This window comes from Alligator mississippiensis, chromosome 3 (genome assembly GCF_030867095.1).
Source record: "Alligator mississippiensis isolate rAllMis1 chromosome 3, rAllMis1, whole genome shotgun sequence".
Lineage (NCBI taxonomy): Eukaryota > Metazoa > Chordata > Crocodylia > Alligatoridae > Alligator > Alligator mississippiensis.
In genome coordinates, this window is record NC_081826.1 from 294,645,991 (window position 1) to 294,658,556 (window position 12,566).

The window sequence follows — 12,566 nt, forward strand, 5'->3', positions numbered from 1 at the left end:
GTTCATTAGCTCCATTCCACGTTCAGTCTTAATTACACAGTTGTGTTTGCTGGGGAAGCGTGAATGGATGGTGGAACACATGTAGCATTAATTCTGCCTTAGTCATGTTCTCAGGTGCACATAATGGCTGCAGTCTAATTTCTAGTGGCAAACTTTGAGGGAAAAAAACAAGGTTATTACAAATTGAATATGGTATCCAATGTCAACCACACACTATTAGGGACTACACAAATGAAGGGTCAGAATTAGGTCTTATACATGTACCTATACCAGTGACTTACAACACATTTTAAACAAGTCACAGTCTGAGCCACATTGCCTTTGCAGCTGTAAGACACAGGTGTTAATACAAATGTACCTTTTTATAGGTGTTTTGAAGTTTAATTAGGTGTTATACTACTAGGAAATGTTATCTTCTCTAGCAGTAATCACAAGCTCAAACTATTCTCTTCCCAATGAGTATATTCAATTCCCAGTAATTATCATAAAGTGTATAGGTACATTTCAGGAAAGAACTCCTTATAATTACATCAGCTCTAGAAAAAGGCTGTATTGGAACCATAATATTCTAACTCACAGAACACTAAAAACTTGAAGAAACAGACTTTGTTTCTAAATATTTTACTTAAACGTTTACAAAAATAGTTTCTTGGTCCTGCTGTTTTAGCTCCAGTATTTTACTTTCCTCAAAAGTTATCACAAACACTTTTCAGTATGCTTGGGTTTGAGATCCATACAGCTCACTTCATCATCTACCACTCCAGAAACCTGAAACAAACTGATTAAAGCAACACATTTATTTCACAGTCAACACTGTTTGGAACATTTAGTTTCCTTCACATGTAAGAGAAACTAAACTAAATTTCAAAAAGATTTAAATACTTGCTTAAACCTCTAAATCTTTTTACAAGTTTCTCACCTCACTCCCATAAAGCTCTATACTTGCTTGAAACCCAGCTCCACTGCTAATTGGAAATCTCTGTTTTACATATTAATGTGTATTTAAACACAGATTGGGTGCGTCTACATGTTCATTAATGCACTTTAGATACCACGCATTTAGTTTAGTACTTCCTTAATAAAGTACTAACTAAATGAGCAGTACCTAAAGTTACTGTGCAACAGCATGGTTATTTAGGGACACTTACTGTGCACTAGCCTAATAACATTGCACAGTAGGCTATTAGCAGTTTTTGCCATGACACACTACTGCGCAGTGTTATTAGGTTAATGCGCAGTAAGCGTCTCGTGCAGACGCACCCATTGTGTTGTGTTACACAGACTTAATCTTTCTGACTAAAATATAACTTGCGAAAAACTTTGCTTTAAAAAACTCATCTTTCGTGTGACCCAGAATATTAACTGAGCTATTTTATCCAATCAATGCTCATGCTATTTTAAATGCTCTTTTCTCGAAAGCACATAAGAGAGGCTTGGTTCTTCTGGACCTTGACAGGAAGGTGTATAACAAATTGGCATGAGGAACTAATGCTTTACTGCAATTACTCGGGCTTCTCCTGAACTCATTTGATGCTCTCCAGGACACCTTTCATAGAAACCTGAAGAGAACAACAAAGCTAATTAACCACTTCCTTCTTTTATATACAATATCCGCTACTGAAAAGAAACCACGGTGTCAATGGAAGCAAAAGCCAAAAGTATAGTGAACCAAAGGGGACATGTCAAGTTTTCCTGACCCACCTTTTAAGAATAATCCCTTCATGACAGGAGTAAAATTTTAGTACGCCATTGCCCATGTTCAAATCACTAGCATCAATGAATAATCTTTATCATCTTCTACTGAGAGGAAGGGGAAGTGAGAGAGGAACATACTTGGAAAAAGGATGTGCAGATTTAACAAGCCACTTTGGCATGTACTTAAAGTGCATGCTCAAATCTATCTCCACCCAGAAAAGTACCTATTTAATTGCTCTGCGGTTGTAGAAATTTAGACTCTTCACTGCTATGGATCATATAAAAAAAAAAGCCAAAAAAACCAGATATACTAAGACTGTAGTGTTAGCTTCAGCCTTGTTTAATTGATGAATACTTTCTACTGGAATTGATCATTTTAATCTGTAAATTTGAATATTTCAATATATTCCAGTTAAATTTCCTGGGACTTCATACAAGACTAAAAGTAGAGATATTAATTAGAGCCAATTCAATATTATTCACGAGATAATCAATCTAGGTTATTTTCCTTTTTAATTACTATTGTTATTCAACTCTAAAGTGCTTATGTCCATGGCCCATTAACTAGGTTATACAAGTCTATGTCTTGTAATGTGTGTAAAATTTTACTTTGCCAAAGAAAAGTGAAGTTAAGATAAAAGGCTTGGCAGAAATGTATTTTAAATAATCCACTGGGAACTGAACGAAAGAGATGGTTATAAAAGCACTCTTTGACATGATTATAAAAAAATGAAGCTCAGTCTTTACTGCTATACCTGTACCATCAGTAAAAAGCATCTTTATTGACTCCATTGATTCACTAAGGTTGCCACCCCTTTATAAAGGTACAGCATTTAAAGAAGCAGCTGAAAATGAACTCTGTTAACCTTCCTGTATTAAGACTGCATGAGGAGTAATTCAACTTACCTTTTCCTGATTAGTAAGATAGTATCTGAACTTCCAGACTAGATCTTGTTCCTCATACGTGAGTTGCTTTGTTGGTGGATAGCTCACTATGATCTATTAAAATATTAACACAAAATAATTTTAAAAAGCAGATATTTTAATCTATTTATTTATTTAGCTGAATTCAGTGAAATGAAATGGCATAATGATAACTCAGTAGACTATAGTAGGGTTGAAGTGTTGCAGCCCTGATGGTCCAGGAAATGCGAGAAGGAAGGGATTTTTTTAGTGATATTCTTTAGTGATTTTGATGATGAGACTGAGTGTATGTTTAACATATCTGAAGACAACACCGAGTTGGGTGGATGTGCAGATACTCTAGAGGGTAGGGCTAGGATCCAGAACAACCTGGACAGACTGGAGAAACAGTCCACAATCAGTCAGATGAGATTCAACAAGGACAAGTACAAAGTCCTGAATTTGAAACTAGACTGCAGTACTGCAGAGAAAGACCTAGGGGTTACAGTGGACCATAAACTGAATATGAACCAACAGTGTAGTCTTGCAAAAAAAAAAAAAAGCCAACAGTAGGCTAGGTTGTATTAACAGGAGAGTCGCTTGAAAATCAAGGGATGTGATTTTTCTGCTCCTTTCAATGCTGGTGAGATCTCATGTGGGGTACTGTGTCTAGTTTTGGCCCCCACTATTTAAGGACATGAACAGACTGGAAACAATACAGCACAAAGCAACAAAAATGATTGGAAGCAAGGCTTATGAGGAACAGCTAAAATACATAGGGCTATTTAGTTTGGAGAAGAGAAGACTAAGAGGGGATTTGATATCAATCTTCAAATACCTGCAGAACAATTATAGAGAAGACAGAGAAAGACCTTTTGGTATGACTGTAGGGATCAGGACAGGGAGCAATGGCCTCAAGCTGTAGCAGGGAGAATTTAAGTGGGAGATTAGGAGAACCTTCTGCCTATGAGGGCAGCCAAGCATTGTAACAGACTATCTAGAGCAATTGTGGAAGTTCCATCTTTGGAAGGTTTCAAGAGTAAGTTAAACAGACACTTGGCTGGCATGGTTTAGTCAGGGATGCTCCTTCCTGGAGCAGGGAACTGCACTAAATGACCTTGTGAGGGCTCTTCCAGGCCTACTTTCCTCTGATCCTCTGTCTTTCACTGGACCAACTGTAGAGTTTGGAGACAAATTTTCAGGCACAAAATATTCCTCTGCAGGTCTGCAGAAGCAGCAAGGGCTTTGACAGAGAGATTTAAACTGCATGTCTTTAAATTAAATACCAGTTAAACACCTAGCTTCTCACACAGGAGTCTGACAGACAAAGGCCATCAAACAAAAGAGAAAAGAATGGAGACTTTCCATATATTATATCAAAGATTCATAGATTCTAGGGTCAGAAGGGACCTCAGCGGGCCATCTAGTCTGACCCCCTGCCCCTGATGGGCAAGAAAAGGGTCACCAAACCTGGGGTCATGTGAACCCAGCCAGGTGCCTGTCCAGTCTCCTCTTGAAGACCCCCCAAGGATGAGGCGAGCACCACCTCTCTTGGAAGCCCATTCCAGATCCTGGCAACCCAGACCATGAAGAACTTTTTTCTAATGTCCAGTCTAAACCTACTCGCCAGTAGCTTATGGCCATTGTTCCTCATTGCTCCAGGGGGTGCCCTGGTAAACAGATCGTCACCTACTTCGCGTTGCTTTCCCCTTTTGAATTTGTATGCCAACAGAAGGTTCCCTCTCAGCCTTCTCTTGGAAAGGCTAAAGAGGTTACGATGCCTTAGCCTTTCCTCGTAGGGCCTTCCTTGTAGGCCTCTAATTAGAAAAGTGGCTCTTCTTTGGACCCTCACCAGGTTGTCCGCATCCCACTTGAACTGCGGCATCCAGAACTGGACATAGTACTCCAGCTGCGGCCTGACTAGTGCTGCACAGAGAGGGAGAATCACCTCCCTGGACCTGTCTGTGAAGCACCTACAGACGCATGACTGACTCTGCTGGCTACATCACGTTGATGACTAATGTTCATGTCAACAGTGACTCCAGGATCTCTTTCTGCCTCAGTGTTGCTGAGAAGGTCGCCGCCCAGCCTGTAGGGACGATGGCACTTTTTCCTCCCTAGATGCAGCACCCTGCATTTGTCCTTATTGAATTGCATCCTGTTGCTCTCTGCCCACTTCCTCAACCTGTCTAGGTCAGCCTGGATCTGGTTCCTCCTCTCCAGTGTTAGCTTCACCCTATATTTTTGTGTCATCTGCAAATTTGGACAGGGTGCTTCCCACCCCCTTGTCCAGATCACTGATGAAGATGTTGAACAGCACCGGCCCAGGAACTGAGCCCTGATGGACTCCACTGCCCACATCTTTCTAGGCTGACACCGACACATTCACCACCACTCTCTGAGTGCTACCCTTGAGCCAGTCTGCTGATTAAACAAAGTTTAACACAAAGTTTCATGAGTCAGCCTTAGAGATGAAAGTGCCCAAATCTTTCTGCCAAAACTATCAGAAATGCCACTTAATTCAAGATGCAATGATGTATGACACGAACTCCCATACATCCAAAGCTCAAGTAATACCATTCACTCATTTCAGAAAGTCATCAGATGAATGATTTTTTGTAATTTATAGCTAAGTAGTCTGGCTTGCAAGTGGGCAGCTCTCATATTGACAACATGCAAATATATCCACTAATTAAATGTATTAATTATCAGTACATTGACACCAAATCATCAGCTAAAATTAAGTGGCATTTTTCAGAGACAAGCTACTCAAACTAGATGAACTTACGTTAAGTTGATCGCGAGTAGCTGCATTAGGTTTGAGATCATGATCAGAAGGTCCACTTCTTAAGCTGCGAGCCAGCTTGTGATGTTTGCTTTCCACTAAGTTCTCCTAAGGAAAGCGAATAAGTCGGCAGCAATAAATATTTAATTCCATAAAAAAAATATCAAAATGAAACTGTCTAGCAGACTCAATAATGTCCTGAATAATGTATTACTTGGTTAAAATTCATAACTACAGTATGTCTGGATATACTGATTAAAAAAAGCCATTTCCAGAATATGCTATTTTTATTCCATATAAATGATATTATTTTAGACTCAAAATGGCACTTATAATCATTTCTTGTCTTTGCATTAATTGCTGTCAGTGTCCCTATGGAAAATGCAAGTGTTCCAATCTATATTTCTATGATTTAGAGACTGGGCTTAAATGTGATAGGCACTTTGAAAACAGTACCCCAGATTTTGCCATCTAGAGGTTCTGTATTGATAATATCAGTTCTACTGAAGTGGTGTCCACAGCAGGAGGAGTAACAGCACAATAATTCCAACAGCCACAGTTTTCACAACTCTCAGAACAATTCCCAGCTGTTTTAGGCTGATGTGATCACTTGGAACAACCATCAGAAGAAACCCGCTTATGCTAGGGAGTCTGATGTTGCCAATGCCAGTAAAATGACATTCATGATGATGGACACTTTTTGTAGAAATTTAGTTGGGTACTGCCTACACAAAAGGACCAAAGGTAAGAAAGTGGAGAGGAAAAACAAGGATTTAACCTGAACTATACAACCTGGTGTGAGATTTAAACTGCATATCTTTAGTTCTGCAATAGTTCTCTACTTCTCTGCGCCGTTTTGACTTATGTCCTCACCCACCTCTCCAGTCCATTAATATAATCCTTCCCAATCCTCACCTTGTCTCTAACTTGTTTCTTTCCTTCCCTTATCACAGAAACACTACTTTAAGAGTTTATTACCTTACCAAACTTTACATTTTAAACATACTGTTAAAATAAATCACTTCAACAGTGAAATCTTAACTTTTTATCAACAGGCTTTCTTGAAAGCTTTTTGTGTACTGGCAGACAAGGTTATTTGGGTAAATCCAGTATCTTTTATTAGACCAACCCAAATAGTTGGAAAAACTCTTCTCTGCAAGCTTTTGGGTACAATTACCCTTTGCCAGGCAGAGGAAGAGTCTGCCAATGTCCTCAGACCAGCACGGATACAACCTACATTCTTTGTGTACTGTAATTTAAACTACTGAAAACCATCAGAAATAATAATCAAAAGTTTTTCATTTATAAAAACTTCACAGCACCAGCATTGTTACAATATTGATTGTGTTGCAAGGAAAATTACTTACCATAGACATCTGTGGGTCTGGAATTTTAACAATCTCAGAGCTTGTTAAAATCGGAGATGACTCATCACCGTCCTGGATGACAAGATAAATCAAAAGCATGCTAAATGCCTCAGATTATTAAAAAAAGTGACATGCCAACTTATTGTTTTCTATATTCAAAGGAAAAAAGATTCAAAGCAATTAAACCATCAAAGGGCATAAAGGGTAAGAAAATATAGAAAGGAATTGTTCTAGCTTTCCTTTTATAAAGCTAAGAAGATAAAAAGAAAAAGGACAGCGGAGGATAAAGTCATATGCTGATGTGTCATATTTGGGGATAAGACATTTTTTTTTTTTTAACTCATCAGCATTTTAGTAAAGAAAAAGATAGAAATGTTCATTATTAGGATGTGTCTGTGATGGGACTGCATATAAACACCAAGCAGATATCTAATTTCCATTGTTTATAAGCAGAATTTTCAGGGACCAAAATATTTACGGATGTCTTAAGTGACCCATCTTGAAAACACCTCCAAGCTGGCCAAACGTAAAGGTTTATCAATTTGGAGCATGTAACAATCTCAAAAGTGTACACTACCCCTTCTCCATACCGAGTAGTCCACATGGAATGGTTCCCCCATCTTTGCAAACTGTACTTATCCAGGCTGCTCCTGATCTATAAGAGAGAAGAGTCCTGTGCTGTACCTCAGAGATTAGGACTTTCCATAGAGTGGAAAGTTAAGAAGAATTAAGTGTTTGAACCAAAAATTAGAGAAGTCTGACTTGTCTTCCTTCCTATCGTTCAGTTCAGTCGTTTCCTTTTCTTTCTTTCTCTTGTTAGTGTACCTGTTACATGCGATCTACAGAAAGGCAGAACGCATTGGTTAAATGTAGAGAATATAGGAAATGGATAATATGCATTATGGAACATTTACTTTGAAATCAGCAAAGGATTTCAAATTGTGATGGTTTATCACAGCGCGCTCTATTAGAAAGAGCATCTGATCAGATCTTTAAATTTCAAAACTGTTACAATTTCCCTCTATAATTTCTAGAGAAGCTGCCATTAAGTGGTATTAGAGGGGATGAGGGAAAACAGATGTCAGAATTTAGGGAGAGATTTAATTTATGTTTTTTTTCAAGAATATGTCAACTCAAGCTACTCAACCAAGAGATTTACATTTTTAAGAGCACACGAGGTCAAAATTTCTCTAATGAAACAATTTTCCATCACAAAATGCTGATGCAATGGAACTATAATGTTGCTTGGAAATATATCAATGCTCACCTACATCTGACATGCCTCATTTTTATAATTAAGTATTAAAAGTACAAATGAGGCATTTTCATGAAGTCATTTAATAATTTCTGAAACAGTTCTTTTGTCTGCTTCTTTTGTCTGGGAAACTTATATTTCAGCCCAGTCCATGACAAAATTTTAAGTGTTGAGTTTCCCATGGACTCAGAATTCTGAGTTTCAACAAGTTAAAGAGATTATTTTTCACTTAAAGCAATAAAGGGGTGGTCATAAAGGGGACTCAAAAAAGACTTTATCTTGTGGGCTCACTTCTTCTTTCCACAACTGACTCCAAGAACAGGTCTGATTCAAAAGAAGTGCTATGTTTGTTCTGCTTCATACTTTACCCCTATCTTGGAATGAAACACAGCTGGCAGTTTTGTGGATAATGAGAGAGACAAACTATCATACAGTTCCTCGTCCTACAGATATATTGATTCGGCACTGCTGACTATAGTAAAAGCTTCTCTTTGTGCCAGCAAACCAAGCATACACAGGAGGGCTCTTTTGCTGTACTTATTAGCTTTCTGTGGTTTTCAAGGTGCCATTTTTACCATCACAATTCTGACAAGTCACACTCTAAATAATACTTTCTAGCTAAGGAAAATATACAGAGATGTGGATGATGTTAAGCCCAGCCTAATAACCGATGTTTGATCTTCATGTCAGTTAAAGATTTTAAAAAAAGTTATGAGCCAAAAGAGCAAACATCTTGAGTTCTTTTTAATCTTGGCAAATTGCACGGAAAAAAGGCAACAATCAAAACTATACAATTTATGGTTGATACCTTTATGCCACTACGCAAGAAATCTCTCAAGATACTGCTACAGGGGTAAAAAGAGAGAGAGAGGTGAAACTCAGTATTTTAATGATTTAAAACACTGAGATGTTTACATTGCACTGAGGCTAAATACTGAGATTTAAAACCTAACAACTAACCTTTTTTCTTGTTATTTCAGCTAATGCTATTCAACACTGGGGAAACCCCCCACCCAAAATGGAGGTCTGCTATACTGATGGCTAAAGAAAGGGAGAGAGAGAGAGAGAGAAATGCAGGTAAGTCTGTATTTCCATTTTCATACATTATAGAATAAAATGTAAAGAGAAAATGCAAATCAGCCAAGTTCTCTCATTGTTTTCGTGGGCCAAATTATATTATTGGGGTTATATATTATTGGGGATATATTTAAAAAACAGCCTACTTGAAATGCTCCGGACACAACACCATCAGTTTGCAGACTAAGGTTGCATACACATGTTCAAATGCTCCGGGAAAATTTTCCCAGGTATGTTCTCCAAGTAGCAAAACTTACTGAAAGCCAAATGTATAGACATTTGTATCATGAAGCCCTGAAGAGTGGAGAGCTTGCAGTGCTGACAGGGCATCCGGGGGGGCTATGCATGTATCTCTACAGGTTCCCTTATGCATTAGCCACGTATTGCCTGGTAGACTAGGGCAGCCAGTTGGCTCACCCAGACTGCCCAAGATCAGCCTGGGTTTCCCGGCAGCACAATGTGGGGATTGTGAAGTGGTGTGTGTTCTGCAGAGCAACAGAGTCCAGCAAGTAACATGCGGTATCCCTAGGGGCAGGTGGGGGGGGGGGGATTGGCATTCTGGAGCGCTATGTTCTCTTCTAGAAGAAGTCACGGTATGTACAGACATTCGCTCTCCAAGAGAAACTCTCCAAGGAGTGATTTCACCCTGCTCATTCCCTAGTTATTTTTCTCCTGGACCAGACATTCTCACTCTAGGAGAAAAAGCCTGAACTTGTCTGTATACTTGTGGTTTCTCCTGGGAGAGCAACTCTCCCAGGACAAACTAAATGTCTGTACAAGGCCTAAAGATATTAGCAATTTTACCCACCCTTATAATACTGACACACTAAACAGCCTTCCAAAGTCCAGGATCTTCACCCAGAACCTAATGGACATACAGTAGTGAAGAAACTAAGAAAAACAGTTGTACAAAATGGGGAAAGATCCTCTAAGTGAATAATTCCTTTAAAATGGATGTGGCATGGAAACTGCCTGAGTATTTGTTTGAAACCTATATACAGAGATAAACTTTCCTAACAGAGGCCAGCTTTCCTTGAAGAGAGAAGATACTTGCATTTGGAAATTCACAGTCATTCTTTACACCTGATAGGAGACATGAAAGCCATGTTCCAGCTACCTGCAGATTGCTACTTCTCACCTCTTGAATTCCCTATCAGAATTATGTGAGTTTGCCACCTGGCTTTACATGTAGTAATTATGTGTTGAGTCAGAGAATCCCAAATTCTATCAGCTACTGTTTAACAGGTGGGTTCTCAGTAAACATGAAAGCACAAATTTATCAACACAAGTGTGACAAGTAATCTTCACTTAGACTATCAGTCACAGACAGGTGACAAGAGAGCCTAGTTTCATTAGATTCAATATACTGGATTGGTGATCTTTATACTGTAATTGGAAGCATGACAAGCTGGAGAAGACAAGCACTAACTTATGAGCTGTTTTCCACTGCTGCCAGAAAAGGGGTCAGGCACCTGTTGAAAAGCTGTTTCCCAAAAAACAAGTCCTCAAAATTTTTAATTAACTGCAATTTGCAAATGTCCTATTACCCAATCATCTCATCACTCTGCAGAAGAGCAGCCCATTTAATTATCTGTTTCATGCACTTATCTGCTCATATTGCATCTTTTGGGAAATCTGCAAGTATGTCAACTCTGAATCTTGCACCATTTTATGTCTGTGGAACTCTACTGATTTAAATGATTCTCAATTTACACTGGTGCAACTCCCAAAAGGTCCACATACAGTTTTCCATCCCTATTTTCAGGCTTCTTTGGAAGGATGTTAATAGCCATTCTTTTGATTTCCATGGAATGTCGAACTTGAAAGCGAAAACGGATACCTACTCACATTGTCTCCCAGTTTTTCCTAACGTAAGAGGTTCCAATTAGATATGCCATTAAAACATAGCAACAATGGTTAGTAAACTGTTTTATCCCAGATTATATTTCTTTGTCATGCTTCAAATGAAAAGGCTTGTTTGCAGAGTTGTGCAGGGTAATTCTGTTTTAGAGGATCTGAGCACTTCAAAATTCGATGTTATTGAAAACCAGAAAGAAAACCAGAGTGTAGTAATTCTCCATGACAGAATAGAGCCTCGGCTTCCAGACAGGTAAGCAGACAGACTGCTTCACAGCCATAAATCCTGAAATTCTTGGTGTTTCTGATGCTGGGACAGGACACAAGAGAAATGTCACTGAGCTAGGAGGATGAGCTGTCAGGAGGACAAAACAAGTTGCCAACCAAAATCTGCCTGGCAAGCAAGGTGCCACTGGAATTTCAGACTGCTTCAAAAAGAAAGTCTGACCATCGATAAAATAAAATGTGTGTCCTCAGATTTAGACCAGTATCTTCTGTTTTTTAAAGTGTCTTGCATCCTTTCTCCCAGTAGTAAGAGGAAGTTCTGTACCCCATACCAAACACTACAAGGTTCAGGTCCCACTACAAGGAAACTTATCCAGGTAGTAAAAAGCCATTTTTGTCAACATCCACACTTGTACTCAAGTGATATTACCCAAATGCAAGCCAGAAAAAAACCCAGTGTAGAAATTCTCCATGAAAGAGAACAAGACATCTCTAAGGTAAGGAAACAGCTAGAAGCATAAGCCCTTTATCGGATGCAATATCTGGTTTCTCTATACTCTGATCTTTCTATATGGAAAATTAGAATGAGAACGCTTGCTTACTTCACAGGCTACTTTTGAGTGTCTGTAGTTTAGCCTGAAATCCTTACATGCAAAATGCCACATTCATGCAAGATACTGTTATATAACAAAGCAAAAGGTTTTCTTCTCTTACTATAACACCTTTCTGCTGGAGTGGTCATAATGTTTTCAGACCATTACACACAACATGAAGGAATAAGTCTCTGTTATTTGCTTGGACAAGAGAATGGGTCCATTTCCCTAGCTCTTGTGCAACATTTTAGGCAGTCAATCTTTTCTGAAGTCAGATGATCCAGATGGGTCTCTCTCCCTCCTAACCCAAGAACTAACTTTACCTAGTCTCCCTGAAAGTACTACTTGATTATTTGGGAAACAACACATCAGAAAGTTTTTAATCACTCACTCTTACTAAATTCTGTAATTTTGAACCACATTGCAAGAATGATTGACTTCTGTAATCTTGTTGTAGCTATACTATTTGATTTGTATGTACATAAACAGCTGCCAGTGACAGCTGTCTGCTGTTATCTTGCCACAGAATATTTCATCTCAGCAGGAAAACCTGTCATTTTTTGGTGCATGGCTCACTTTTTAAAGGAGATCATAAAAACTGCAAGACACATACCTTTTCATAGTAAACTATTCCATATTCTTTATCATCACACTTGACACAACGAAACTCAATCATCAAGTACATAAAATTAGAACTTCGTTTCTCCCTCTAAAAAGAAAGAAAGAAAAAGATGATAGATGTGAATGGTTTGTTAAAGAACAATCTTCAGCATTTCCTTAAAGTAATAACTATTTCCTTTGTGCTGCAA

General features: G+C 38.6%; 1 protein-coding gene across 2 annotated transcripts in view; it reads right to left on the reverse strand.

Moving 5' to 3' along the window:
• Nucleotides 1-12,566, reverse strand: part of PIK3C3 (phosphatidylinositol 3-kinase catalytic subunit type 3) — a 130,111-nt gene that overhangs the window by 95,768 nt on the left and 21,777 nt on the right. For both annotated transcript variants that reach the window (XM_014593937.3, XM_059725305.1), the window contains exons 6-9: nucleotides 12,371-12,466; nucleotides 6,751-6,822; nucleotides 5,387-5,491; nucleotides 2,602-2,694 (exon numbers count right to left, since the gene is read on the reverse strand). In XM_014593937.3, the coding sequence (XP_014449423.2) occupies nucleotides 2,602-2,694; nucleotides 5,387-5,491; nucleotides 6,751-6,822; nucleotides 12,371-12,466 (366 nt within the window). The remainder of the gene's footprint in view (nucleotides 1-2,601; nucleotides 2,695-5,386; nucleotides 5,492-6,750; nucleotides 6,823-12,370; nucleotides 12,467-12,566) is intronic.